The sequence below is a fragment of the Sylvia atricapilla genome, chromosome 18 (genome assembly GCF_009819655.1).
Source record: "Sylvia atricapilla isolate bSylAtr1 chromosome 18, bSylAtr1.pri, whole genome shotgun sequence".
In the NCBI taxonomy this organism is placed as follows: Eukaryota; Metazoa; Chordata; class Aves; order Passeriformes; family Sylviidae; genus Sylvia; species Sylvia atricapilla.
In genome coordinates this window covers 8,967,008-8,981,140 of record NC_089157.1, presented here as the reverse complement: position 1 = coordinate 8,981,140, position 14,133 = coordinate 8,967,008, and the positions used below count along the sequence as shown (strand labels likewise).

At 53.0% G+C, this 14,133-nt stretch overlaps 1 protein-coding gene across 2 annotated transcripts in view; it reads right to left on the bottom strand.

Annotated features, from left to right (window-relative positions):
* Positions 1-14,133, bottom strand: part of SLC39A11 (solute carrier family 39 member 11) — a 60,140-nt gene that overhangs the window by 33,820 nt on the left and 12,187 nt on the right. The window contains exon 5 of one of the 2 annotated variants that reach the window (XM_066332322.1): positions 7,390-7,516. In XM_066332322.1, coding sequence (XP_066188419.1) covers positions 7,390-7,516 — 127 coding nt within the window. The remainder of the gene's footprint in view (positions 1-7,389; positions 7,517-14,133) is intronic. The other variant, XM_066332323.1, reaches the window with a different exon arrangement.

The following is a 14,133-nucleotide window of genomic DNA, read 5'->3' as shown; positions in this document are numbered from 1 at the left end:
AACCAGCGGGGACACCTCACCCCAAATCCCAGCCAAGGTGGGAATTTATCCTTTTCCCAGGGCAGAGGGAAACTCATCCGGTTTTTTCCAGCCCCAGGGCTGGCAGTGGGTGCCCCCAGCAGCTCAGGAGCCCTTTGTGCAGCTTTGCCAAGAGCCCAGGTGCTTTCAGGGACTAAAAACCCCCCAAACCCTCTCTGCACCCCAAGGCTGAGGAGGTTTGGGGGTGCTCAGTGCTGAGGAAGCAGAGCCCAGGACCCAACCCAGCACCAGGCACAGGAGGCAAAATCCCAAAGCAGCTCAGGTTTGGTTTTGGATCTAAACCTTGGGGTGACACTGCAGGGAAGGGAACAGGGCAGACCATTTCTGTGGTCTTAAATATTCCTATTTCTGTCTCCACAGAAATATTCCTGTTTCTGCTCCACACAGACCCAGCACAGCACCCCAAGGCCACTTCAGTGTCCCCAAACCCCCTTTTGGGGTCGCTGCCAGCCCATGTCCCACCCCACACACCCCCACAGCAGGGCAGTGGGTTTTTACACCCCTCACAATGGCTGTTGAGTTGGAATTTGGGGAATATCCCTTTTTTCCTGGCTGCTGGGCTCCTCACCCTTCACAGCTCCTGCTCCTCATCCCACTCCTCCAAACCTTCCTGCAGATTATTCCCAGCCCCAGCCAGCTGCAGAAGCAGCTCCAGCAAATAAATGAATTCTTGTGCTGGCTGAATGGAGCCAACTCAAGCTCCACTCCAGGGGCTGCAGCAAAAAAAAATCCAATTGTTGCTTTGGTTTAATAAACCCTGAAATTCCAGGGTTTCCCCAGAGCAGCTGCACTGGAGTTTCTCCCCAGATTTGCTGGTGCTAATCCCTCTCCCAGCCTCTGCAGAGGGGCTGGGGCAGGAATTCAGCCTCCAGCTGCTCCCAAACCAGCCTGGGGAGGCAGAGGTTGGAACCCTGGGCACTGGGAATTCCAGACTTTCTGCAGTTTCAGAAAAGAAATCTCAGACTTTCTGAATTCAGGCAAACACTGCATTGACCTGAGGCTGTGGTAAAGGCTCCCAAAATTCAATAACAGAAGGAGAATTGTGGGTGTGGGGTTTGGATAGAAGTGTGTGATGTCACAGGGGGGGAAACTCAGAGTTTAAGGGTTTAGAATCCAGTAATATAGAGATAAAGCAAGATGGAGGATTGAGGGCAGAGGCTGAGTCCTTCTTTTTCACCTTCTCCTTCACGGCTCTGGGTGGGATTTTGTAATTGGGTAGGAAAATCCACATTGTGGGACAGGGGTGGCTGGTTATTGGGTTAAAAGTCAAAATAATTGAGGTGTCATTTCTTAATTCACCCTTTAAAGATCTTGTAAGGAGATAGACAGGGCTCCATTTTTAGTCCGTCAGCCAGAAGTGCTGCAGAACTCAGGGTTTGTGAGACTGTAACAGAGATAAGGATTAATAAACCCCTGAGTCTGAACAAGAAACACCATCTCGAGCATTTAATCCCAACTCTGTCCGGAAAAAGAACATAAAGAAACATCCCTGGAGAGGTTCCCCCCAAAATCAAGAGGGGTTTCTGCAGGGCTGGTGGCACCTGTGGGTGTCACACCTGTGCCACTGTCACCCTGAGCAGCAGCACACACTGGTGTGTTCACTGACCTCAACACTGCAATTGGAAGAACATCATTTTAGTGCAAATTCTCTCCTACAAAAGTGCCTCATTCTCTGCAGCAGGTTTAAACTTTCCCTCACTCGGCCAAGGAAGAAAAGCAGCAGCAGGTGAGCTGCAATTCAGCCATTCTCCAGACAGCACGGGTCAGATCTCCCTTCACAACAGCTTTTTTAAATGCAAAATATCTGCCATTCACGTCAGCTAAAACCCCTCTGCTCCTCGGGAACTCTGACGTTTTGCTCTGGATAATAAACTGGTTAGCCCAGGAAGGAAAAGGTAAATTAAAAAAGTTAATACTGAGCAGCTTCACCTTTGAATTGTGTTATCTGTTTAGAGGATTTTAGAGCCTCCTTGAAACACTTGACATCCAGGAGCCACCGGGGCATGGAGAGGAGTGTCTGGGGGATTGGCTCCATCCAGCTGCAGCAGCAAACAGCCCGTGAGGTGCAGCCAGCAAATTCAACCTCTGCATTAACAGAGCAAGGAACTCAGGGAAAGGCTCCTCTGAGGGGCCACAAACCCCACAGAAATCCTCCCTGCAGCTCCCAGAGCTCCCCAGCTCATCACCCCGAGTTTACCCAGGGGACTGGATGCCCCAATCCCCCTGGAATTGCAGACTGGCTGCACAGCTCCCAGTGCCCATCCGCAGAGCCCGTGCACACAGCACAGCTCGGCCAGAGGCAGGTTTTCCCCAGGCTGGCATTTCCCGAGGCATCAGGGCTGCTGGAGCTGCAAATCCTGATGTTTTCCACCCAGAACAAACCTGCTCTGAGTGCTTCACTCACTGCACAGCTGGCTCCTCTCCAAGTCAGCCCAAGGAGCAAAAATGGACAGCAAAAACACCCTGGGGTGGATTTTGGCCCTGGAAAGCCAAAATTCCCGATGCCAGGAGGCAGGCAGGGACTGGCACGGTGGGGATCCAGCTCTCTGAGCAAAGCAGCCATTCCATCACTTCAGCAGGAATTATGTGGCCCCATGTCATTTATTCCTTTGCAGCTCTGGGGCCATAAATCCACGTTTAGGGCGGGCTGTAAAAGCCAAGCACGGGACTCAGGCTGACAGCGAGTGTCAATAACCATTTGAAACGCTTCAGAAAGGGGCACCAGGATGGTTTTTAATCAATACAGCCACTGCCACGGGCATTTATCACCCCAGGCTGGCTCTGAGGGCTCCCAGGGAACTGCTGGAAGCAGCAGTTGGGTGGCAGGAGCAGGGTGGGAACGTGTCAGAGTTATCCCAGACAGGGCTGGGATCCTGGAAAACTGGGGGACAGCAAGTTTTTAAACAGGAGTTCCACGTTCTGTAAGTCACGAGGGAGGAATGAACCTTTGGGATGCACTCAGGAGGCTCTGGCTGAATGAAGCCCCAGGGTTTGGATCCATCATTTCTCCCTCACGGGTTCTGCTTCTGCTCAGGGAAGGGATGAAAGGTGAAAACCCACAAACCTTCTGCTCAAGAAAAGTGAAAACCCACCAGCTGAGCAGCAGCAAGCTGGGCATTGCAGGGCAGCTTTTCCCCTCAGCACAAATCTGGGTAAAACAAGCTGAGGCAGGGCTGGACTTCCTCAAACCAGGTGGTGACAGAGAAGAAACAGGGAAAATGGGGATTTTGGGCCTCTAAGGACAAGCCCCACTGAGGGGCTGCAGTGCCAAGCCCGAAATCCAGCTCCTGCTCTCTGTGTGTTGGTTCCCAAGGGGGATTTTGGTCTCCTCTCATCTCCCCAGTTCACTTCAGTGCACTGATAAAAAGAGATGCTCCATGAGCAGCTTCTGCTTCCTCTCCTGTGCATCCCCTGGGGCAGCCCTGGGGCATGGAAACGTCCTTTGGAGGGGAAAAATACGGCAAAGAAAGGGAAGAATGAGCTTAGGGAAAGGGGTGATGCTGCTGAAAGGGGCCCAGCAGCTCCTGGCACCACAGCAGGGCTGGCCCTGGGCTGTCCCCAGCCAAATCCCCACCCGGGCCTCAGATCTGATGCAGCAGCTGCAATTTAAGGGGGAAAAAAAAATTTAGAATTTCTACGTGATGAGGTTTGTGTGTGAGGCCCCCAGAGCTCCCGGCTCATTTAAGTAACGAGTTTAACAAAATGTCATTTCTCACAGACGCTGCTGCGACACACAGGGTCGTTTCTGCAGCTCATCAATCGATGCGGATTTGCTCCCTGAGCAGCCAGGCGGGGATGCCAGGACACCATTCCCTAAATCACAGCCCTGCAAAAGCCAACTGAGTCACTCCAGCAGTGGCTGAGCCCCTTCAGTGACACCAGAGGCACAGCAGCCCCCACGGGATCAGCCTTGGTGGGAAGGGAAATTAAAGCTGATCCAGCTGATCCACGGGCAGGGACCCTGCCACTGTCCCAGGTGGCTCCAACCTGCCCTGGGACACTTCCAGGGATGAGGAGCTCCTCTGGGAATTCCATCCCAGCCCCTCCTCTCATTCACAGGGAAGGGTTTTGTCCTCCCAGCAAAGAATTTCTCCTAATCATCAATCCCAACCCACTCCCTGTCAGTTTGAAGCCGTTGCTCCTGTCCTGTCACTCCACACTCCTCTCCAGGAGACAGCCCCGGCTCTGGGGAGGATGAGGAGCAGCACAGATGCTGCTGCTTCTCCTGCTGCTTCCTCAGGGGTGGATTTGGAGCTCAGGTCAGCAGCCAGAACAGGGATCCCCACTGCCCTCCTGATGCCTCAGGTTCTCTCTTTGCTGTGTTTGAGGCTCTGTGCTGCCCAGGGGCAGCTCTGAGCTCACAGTCAGTGTCACTCAGCTCTCTGCACACAGCAGGGACACAAAACAAATCCTTTCCCCAGTGGACACCAAGGACAACTTTCAGCCCCAAAGCACAGCCAAGGGTGGCTGCAGGGAGGAACAAGAAGGATGGGACCTCCCAAGCTGCAGCTGCCCTTGGACAATTCAACCCCAAGGTGCAAATGGAGCCAAACTGAGCCAAGGCTGAGCCCTGGTGACCCTTTGTCCATTTGGGGACCACTTTGGGTCCCCCTTGGCTGTAGCCCTGGCCAGGCTCTTGTCCTGCCCCAGGTGGATCCTGGAGCCTTGGAATAAATCTCTGCTTTATTCCCAGCTCTGTGCAGTCTCTGTTCCAGCTCAGCCTTCCCAAGGCATCACTCCTCTCCTTGGAACTGCGCCGGGCACTTATAGCATCCCACCCCAAAGGGCTCTTTGGGCTTTTACCCAGCTTTGCACCCACACTGCTCTGCCCCAGCAGCTCCCCGGAGCTCTCCCAGCTGCTGCAGCAGGGGGATGCTCCAGGGGAGAGGAGGAGGCTGCTGGGAACAGCATCTCCCACTCAGCTCCGGGATCTGAATCAGCAGCTGAGGCCGGGCTGAGCCATCAGCTGTTCCATATCCAGCTGCCCTGAGTCACAGCTCGGGTTCCCGGGCGCTCTGCTGCCTGCAAATCCTTTCTGGGAACTGCCCCAGCACACGGCGGGGTCAGGCCTGGCCTCCAGCCCCGTGTGACCCTGCCCCAGCCGTTTCCCCGGCACGGAGCACCTGGAAAAGGCAGCAGGATGGGATGTGTCCGGCCTCACCCCAGCCCCAGAGGGGTTTAGGAGCGGGGCAGTGGGGCTCAGCCCACCCAGAGCACTCCTGGTTCCACAGAGGGTCCCACCAGCTCGGAACAAACCCCCCTGAGCTGCCTCTGCACCTGCTCCAAAGCACAGAAACACAAATTACAGCCCTTGCCTACCCAGAGCTATCAGAGACAAGGCTGGATCCTCTCTCCCTTGCAGTAATTAAAGCCTGGTGATTATCCCACTCATCAAACAGAGTCTAGACAGAGTTTTCAGTGCGGCTCAGGGCGAAGCCGCCCGTCCTGCCTTTCCCAGGGATGCACACACACCTCACTCCAGGCACCCACAGCCGGCTTTGGGCAACTCCCAGAAAGTCTCACTTTATCCAGGACGGGCTGGAGAGGGACAAACAGCAGAGATGGAGACTCAAGGGTTTGGGATGATGGGGAAGAACAGCCATAGGATGGTTTGGGTCGGGAGGGAGCTGAAAGCTCATCCCCTGCCACGGGACACCTTCCACTGCTCCAAAACGCTGCTGATTGAGGGGGAAAAAACCACCAAAATGAGGCTTTTTTTCTCACCCCAGAGCAGATGAGGAACAGGTATAAGTCCCACTTTTTCCTCCACCTACTTTTCCTGGTCTGAAGGAAACCTCCTGGCAGGCACCAAGATCCCAGCTGTGAGTGTGGGCACAACCCCAAAGCTTCCCAAAGGCACCCTAAAACCATCCCCAGCCCCACACAGAGCCCAGACACCGGGCAGCGCCCTGCAGGGATGCAGCTTTCCCCATTCCCCATCCCTGCTCCTCATCCCCAGGCACCGAGGCAGAACCAGGCAGCTGCTGCTTTGGGATTTTCCTTTGTTTTCACAGCTTTAGCCATTTAAAAAGATGTAAATATGAAGGAAGGGTCAATGATTCAACAGTGATTAAGCCTGAAATATTCCACTTAGTACCCATTAGACTTTGAAAACACCCATTATGTTCCCAGAGCTTCCCCAGAGCCCAGGCAGGCACTACCCAGCTCTGGGGAAAAGCAGCTTTCTTGGAAGGCTGAGGGTATCTTGTGAAAATACTCGGTTTATTTCAGTAGAAAGAAAAGGGGAAAAAAAAAAGGAAAAGACAATAAAAGAATAAATGTATTGTAGGTCCTTAATACCATTTCCCCGGAGAGAGAGAGGGAAAAAAAATGAAAAAAAAAAAAAAAAGAAAAACAACAAAGCCTAATGGAAATTTTCTATTCCCAAAACCATTTGCACCGTTATTGTCTGCAGCTAAAAGGAGATGGAAAAATAAAAAACCCCTCAGCGGCTGCAGGGCTGAGCACTTCTGCTTCCCCTTGAAGAATCTAGAGGAACCTGCACCTGAGATGGGAAGTTTCCACCTGACAAAAACCATCAGCTCCCCTGCAGCTGCCTCCGAGGGTGCAAAGCTCCTTGCAGGGAGCAGGGAAAGAATCCTCCCATCCCTCTGGAAAAACCCCAAGCTGCTGTTCCCAATCCCGAGGATTTGCAGCACTTTAGGAAATGTGTAATTAAGCAACGTGGTTAAATAAAAGAGGCTGATTTAAGAGGGGGAGCAGCACTCGTAAAAGGCAAAGATCATTCCTTCCAATCAATCTGCTCCCTGTTGCACTGGTGATGTCTTAAACCACGATTCCCACCAAATGGGCAGAGGAGAAATAAAACTCATTTACTAAACGGCATTTGCTTTGTCTCCTGGGAAGCTGCAGAGGGGAGGAAGAGCCAATTGTGGTGTCTCAGGGGGTGGTGTGCCCACCTCTCACCCCAACCACAGCCCGGGGGAGCCCAAAGAGGCCCCCAGATCCCTCCCGGAGAATTTAACGGGAGGATTGAAGGAGGAAAAATTTCAATTGAAGGAGCAAAGAGCTGCCAGCAGGACACTGGGAGCAGGGATTGGATCCAGCCCTGGGAGGAGCAGGACCAGGCAGAGCCCAGCTGGGACTGGGGAGGCCACGAGGGGCAGAGCTGGAATAAGGCAGAACAGCACAGAGGTGCTGATCAATAATTCATGGCACAGACACTGCGAGGGGCTTTGGGAGCCGTGGGGGGACCCGAGGAACGAGACACACGGAGAGGGAAGGGAAAGCAAAGCAAGGGAAGGGATTCTGCTGGCAGCCCCGGTGCCAGGGGGGCTCTGTGCCCCCCGTGCCCCCCGTGCCCGTGGGATATGGCAGGATGATGCTTGCCTGGCTGCAGCCCAGCTCTACCTATCCTGATGGCCAGCTCGCTCTGGGCACCGCCGAGGTCCCGCTCCAGCTTCTCCTTCAGGGCTGGCTGCTCGCAGCTCAGGGCCAGGGAAGGGCCAGGGAAACCCTGCAAGGCAACAACACACACGTCAGCACATCCCAGAGCTGCCCCCAGCCCCGGCCTCGGCCACCCTGGGCTTTGGGGTTGATGGCAGGTGACACAGCAGTGACACCAAAGTGTGACATTCGGCCGTGAAAGGGACCTTCAAGTCCTTTTAAGGGACATTAAAGTCCCTCCAGTGCCACCCCCTGCCATGGCAGGGACACCTGGCACCATCCCAGGGTTGCTCCAAGCCTTGTCCAACTTGGCCTTGGATATTTCCAGGGATCCAAGGACAGTCAGGATCCACTCCCAGCCTTCTCTGGGAATTCTTTTCCAGGGCCTCCCCACCCTCCCAGGCAGGAATTCCTTCCCGATGTCCCACCTCAGTCCTGAGCCTGGGAAGAATTTCCCCCCAGGCACTGCAGGACAAAAGCCCCTCGGCTTGGGATGGGAAAGGAAAGAATCCAAATCTCACTTCCCACACCACAGAGGGTTTTCCCGTCCCTCTGGCAGTGGGAAGCCATTCCCTGTGTCCTGTCACTGCAAGTCCTAAACGAAAAGGGATCCAGGTGGGTTTCTGGGTGTCCTCAGGTTCCTCAAACCCACCCGGAGCTACAAAAAGCAGGAGGAACCGCGGGATGAGAGGCACCAGAGCACAGCTGGGAGAAGGAAACACATCCCCGAGCAGTGATTTGTCACCTGATGTCACCGGGGAGCAGGACCCTGAGTCCCCTCCTCCCTGCAGGGCTGGGACTCCACCGCCAGGAGCATCCACAGGGAGGGATGTGCAGGTGGGATCACCTGGAACCACCCCAGGAGCTGGAGCTGCAGGGCTGAGGACAGCAGAAAAACCCAACAGGACCAGGAGCCTCAGCAGAGGGGTCACAGGGACCCAAAATAAAGGTTAAAGATGAATAACTCAATGGGCTCCTCTGCTCTCATTTGCATAACGAGTCTGAGCAGGGCGATTAATACTAATGACATATCTGCAGTTCATCTGAGAGCTCTCACCTCCCCTAACTCAGCCCCAGGAGCCGGGGATTAAATCCCGGTGGGATTGGGAGAGGTTCCCCTCCCAGCCCAGCTGGGATCACCTGCAGAGCCACGAGAGCAGCCACGGGGAGGGTCAGGTTTTATTTCCATGTATTTCAGGCTCTGTGATGCCCAGGGGCAGCTCGAGCTCACAGTCAGTGTCACTCAGCTCTCTGCACACAGCAGGGACACAAAACAAATCCTTTCCCCAATGGACACCAAGGACAACTTTCAGCCCCAAAGCACAGCCAAGGGTGGCTGCAGGGAGGAACAAGAAGGATGGGACCTCCCAAGCTGCAGCTGCCCTTGGACAATTCAAGCCCAAGGTGCAAATGGAGCCAAACTGAGCCAAGGCTGAGCCCTGGGGACCCTTTGTCCATTTGGGGACCACTTTGGGTCCCCCTTGGCTGTAGCCCTGGCCAGGCTCTTGTCCTGCCCCAGGTGGATCCTGGAGCCTTGGAATAAATCTCTGCTTTATTCTCAGCTCTGTGCAGTCTCTGTTCCAGCTCAGCCTTCCCAGGGCTGCTGCTGCTCCCTCCGCGCTCCGAGGCCTCGCTCACGTCCGCAGGGATGGCCGAGGATCCAGAGGAAGCCGTGTGTTAAAATAATGGAATTATTTCCATCCGAGGGCTGATGGATGGCTGCCTGAGCCCTGCTGCATCCTGCCAGCCCAAAGCTCACCCTTCCCCATCCATTCCCTCTGCAAAGTCCTCGCTGAGGGAATACCGGGGAGGAAGGAGCCGGTAATTGAAGGTTGGTTTGTTTTTTTTTTTCTCACCCTGACAAAAAGCCTGTGAAAATCCACGTGGGAAGGGGGCAGGGAGTGGGAAAAGAGGTGGAACTGATCCCAGGCAGGGTTTAATAAACGTGTGCAGAGCAGCTCCCGTTGATCCCAGCTGGGGCTCCCAGGGTTATTTTACTGCAAACAATTAAAATCTCACATTGTGGAGCTGCCTCCTTGGCACAAACCCCTCTGCCACGTCCTGCTGAGGCTGTGAGCAAAATACCCCCAGGAAAAGAAATACCCTGGCTGTGGCTGGAACAGGCAAATCCCCTCCCAGCAAACCACTGGCAGTGGATCTCCATCCTAACTGGTTTTGCTGGGCTCAAAATCTCGGCTTGGAGCAATCATTCCTTTGAAAAATGAAATCTGCTGGTTGTGGCTGTTGAGGTTTCTCCAGGATTCCTGGTGGGAAGGGGGTTGGTGACAGGAAGCTCCTGACGTTGCAGGGATGGGGTTTATTTGCTGAAGAAGCTGTTTGAGGGTGGGGTTTTGTTTTGGCAAAAAGCAGGGAAAACATTCCTGGGTTTTGTTTTTGTGGTGGCAGAGGTTATGAAACCACCCCTGCCATGGCACAGGGACATCCCAGGTCCCCTCCTCCTTCTGAGGCAGCAGCTCTCCTGTTCCCCTCCCTCCTGGCAGGGAAAAAAAAAGCCCCAAACGAGCCAAGGATCAACCCCAGGGGTTTATTTGGAGCAGGAATGTTGTTTGAACCAAAGGATGGCTTGGCTGTGCCCGTTCCCCTGCTGCCAGTGACATCCCCTGTCCCTGTTTTGGGGTTCCAGCACCCTGCTCTGGAAGGGCTGTGGGATTCTCCTCTCCCATCCCTGATTTTTCAAGCTTTGGGGGGAATTTTTTGGGTGACTGTGTCAGCCTGGGGATTCTGCTGCCAGCTCAGGCTGCAGCTCTGGCACTGCCAAGGTCAGCTGGCAGCTCCCAGGGCTGTCCCCAAAGCTGGTGGTGACACACAGGGAGGTGACTGACCCCCCTGCCCTGCCAGGCTGCAGCTCCCAGGAATGCTGAGGGATCCAGGAGCTGATAAACAGCAGTGAATTAAATCTCCTGGCCGGGATAAAGCGAGGGCAGCCCTCCCTAACAGCCACCTGAGTGCCCTGCCTGCAGCTCCTGGGGGAGCCTCAGCGGGATGGCAGCTGGAAAAGGCTGGCATTTCTGCCTCTGGATGCACCTTTCCTCCCCAATCCCCACGGCTCCAGGGCTCCCTCCTCGTGGGAAACCCTCGAGGAAAAAACCTTGTGGGTTGGTAGAGGACTCCCTGACTGAAAGCTCGCACGGTCTTGTCCATCTGTGTGCAAGCTCTGAGATAAAAAACTCTGACTGAGAAAAGCCACGGGCTGGGACAGACACTGCTGAGAGAGAAATGGAACTGCAAACAAGTTTTAAATAATGAGAGGCCTGCAAACAGAGCAGATATTTGGGAGGATTAGAACTGTGAAAGATGCACTGTAGCAAGAGCAGATGGGATAAAATAATCAGGGATTGGTGTCAGAAGCAGCAGCAGCATTGATAAGCTGAAAAGCATTTCTAAGGTGTTGTAACAAAGAAATGGCTTCTGGCAGAATGGAGCTCAGTTTTCCATCTCTTGTGTCTCACCCTTCTGCCTAATTGATAATGGAATAAAATCCTTAAAACCTCCTCTCAGCTGGGATTTCCCAACCCTTCCTGCTGCTGGTCCCTGCTCTGTTCTCTCTGTTTTATCACTTTGGGAGTGTGAAACAGGAGCCTCTGGGCCCCACCTGAGGGGTTTTTTTATTGTCCCTTTATCTCTGTGTCTGCTCCCCGACAATTATTTTTATTCTTTTCTTAAAGAAAGCAGCGAAATGGATTTTGTTTCCCTTTCCCTCTGCGGTGCTTTCTCCACCAGTTGGTGTTTCCTGGAGCTTTGCAGAGCCTTTTCCAGGGCATTTTCCCGGTTAAAACCTTGCACAGGAGGAGCAGCATCCGTGAATTCCCCAGATCACTCTCAGGCCATCCCTATTTCTTCAGGAATTCCTCCTCCTGCTTTGGCCAGGAGGAAAAGAGCAGATTATTTCTCAGAGGTGTCACCCTCCAATTCTTCTTAAAATTGGCTTCAGATCAATTAAAATCCTGGGCAGGGGGATGTGATCCCAAACCCTTGCTTTGCCTAAAAGGATATTTATATATATACATATATATAATCTAAAAGAAATAATTTTTAGATATATATGTAATCTAAAAGAATTAAATATATTTTTATATATATAATATATATTTAATATATAAAGAAATATATATTTTAATATATTTCTTTTAAATCCTGCTTTGTATCACAAAGGATCCCTTTTCCCCCATATAAAGGACACTTTTTTTTTTTTTTTTCCTGCAGGAAGGACATTTTTTTCCCTCATTTGCTTTTCCACCCAGGCTCAGACCAACCCCACAACTTCTCCGCTGTAGAGGAGTGAACTGGGAGCTCCCACATCCCAGAACAGTTTTTTTGGTGTTTTGTTTTTTTTTTTTTCCTCCAAGTTCTTCCTGTCCAAATCTCTCCTTGCCTGTCGCTTTTTTTTTTTTTTTTTTCCTGCAGTAATCAACCCCCGTGGTTATTTCGGCTGACGCTAATTACTGCCATGAACTAATTAATGCCGGCTGCCTTTCCTCTTCTCTCTGCAATGTTTTCTAACCCACTGACACATTCCAATTAAGGGCCTCCTGCAGGCACCGGGCGGGGATGACTCAGAGCAGCCCGGGCTGTGCTTTCCTGAAGGTCACCAATATTGTCACAAATTGTCCCCTGCCCGCCCCTGACCTGCCCAAACCCAGCTGGAGCTGCCTCCATCTCGGGGATCTCACCGGGGGTTTGCTGCTCCTTCTCCAGAGGGGAAAATCCCTTGGGTGGTTTGAGCAGGAAGGGTGGAAAGAGGTTTTGGGCAAGGGATGGAAGGACAGGACACAAGGAAAGGATTCCCACTGCCCGAGGACAGGGAGGGATGGAGACTGGGGAGAAATGGGATTCCCATCCCAGCTGTGGCTGCTCCATCCCTGGAAGTGTCCCTGGAAGAACCCTGGGATAGAGCAAAGTGTCCCTGCCCACAGCAGGGAAAATGGGATGAGCTTCAAGGTCCTTCCCACCCAAACCAGTCCAGGATTCTGTGATGGGATTCCACGACTCCCTCGTTGTTTAGGGAGAGCAGCCTGCAGCAGGAGGAGCTCCTATTCCCAGTCTCCTCATTCCTCATCCAAGCAAAATTCCCCTCTTCCTTTCCTGTGCCTCATCATCGAGGTTTTGCTGGAAAACTCTGTCCCTTGATGCTTTGGGAAGGGCTGAGCTGGAACAGAGACTGCACAGAGCTGAGAATAAAGCAGAGATTTATTCCAAGGCTCCAGGATCCACCTGGGGCAGGACAAGAGCCTGGCCAGGGCTACAGCCAAGGGGGACCCAAAGTGGTCCCCAAATGGACAAAGGGTCCCCAGGGCTCAGCCTTGGCTCAGTTTGGCTCCATTTGCACCTTGGGGTTGAATTGTCCAAGGGCAGCTGCAGCTTGGGAGGTCCCATCCTTCTTGTTCCTCCCTGCAGCCACCCTTGGCTGTGCTTTGGGGCTGAAAGTTGTCCTTGGTGTCCATTGGGGACAGGATTTGTTTTGTGTCCCTGCTGTGTGCAGAGAGCTGAGTGACACTGACTGTGAGCTCAGAACTGCACAGAACCTGAAAACATGAAAGCTGAAGCTTAAGGCACCAGCCCAAGGATGTGTTTTCTGAGCTTTTCCCCCTCTCCACGTCCTGCACAGCCCCCCAGGAACCAAACAGCACCAAAATCCCTGCAGCAGCTCCTCAACCCATTAAAAAGCAGGATGAAAAAAAAAAATTAGAAAGAAATCAACTAAACCCCACTGAATGAAGAGCAAACCTGTTCCCAGCCCTGGCTCTGGGCTGACTCAGAGTTTACCCTGCAGCTCCAGAGCCGTGAGGACGTTTTACCCCGTTTCCCTCTCCCTGCCTTCCCCCAGCCACCGACAGAACCTCTCTCAGCTGCTTTTTTTTCCCCTGACACGTTAATGGCAGGTTTGCTTTTCACCGTGGAGGAATTAATTTGGGGTTGTGCTTCGAGCAAATTCACAGGCAACAAACTGAGATCCAAGAGCAGCTGAGGGAGCCCCCGGAGCAACAGGGGCTGGTGGCACAGAGAGGGGATGGAGGAGATCCCCCTGTGCTCTTCCTTTTGGGAAACTTCTCTTTTTTACAAATCCTGAGCCAGGCCCAAACAGAAATGAGAATTCAGTCAGCAAAAGCTGAGGCAGGAGGAGGGAAAAGCCCGTGGAATATCAGCAGCATTCCCAGCAATTCCTGCTCCAGGGGGAAAAGAGGCTCAGGAAATGATGGAGAGGGGTCTGCCCAGAGCAGGAGCTCATGGAATGAAGAATGAATCCAGTTTTTCTCAGTCCCTGCTTGTTTTCCAGAGGGATTTTTCACCCCATCCCATCAAAGTGCTCCAGATCCCATAAACCCGAGCAGGGTGGGAGGGAAACTCAGCCCGACTCAGAATCAAGGAGCTCTGCAGCTCCAGCTTTGGGGCTTCCCAAATAATGTTTTTATGAAATGCCTGATGCATAATGAGAGAGAATTCTAATTAAGAGCAGCTGACAAATTGCACTGCGGCAGTAAATAAGCCTTTACTTCCATTAATAAAATGAAATGCTTCAGTAGAAATTAGGATAATTAGGATTTTGTGGAGGGGGTTTGGCAAATAATTCTGACCCATCCAGCCACCACTGGATCTCAGGCACTAAACCAGTGCACAGGGGCAGGGCAGGGGTGGGAAGCAGCCAGGTTTTCCATGGATATCCCACGG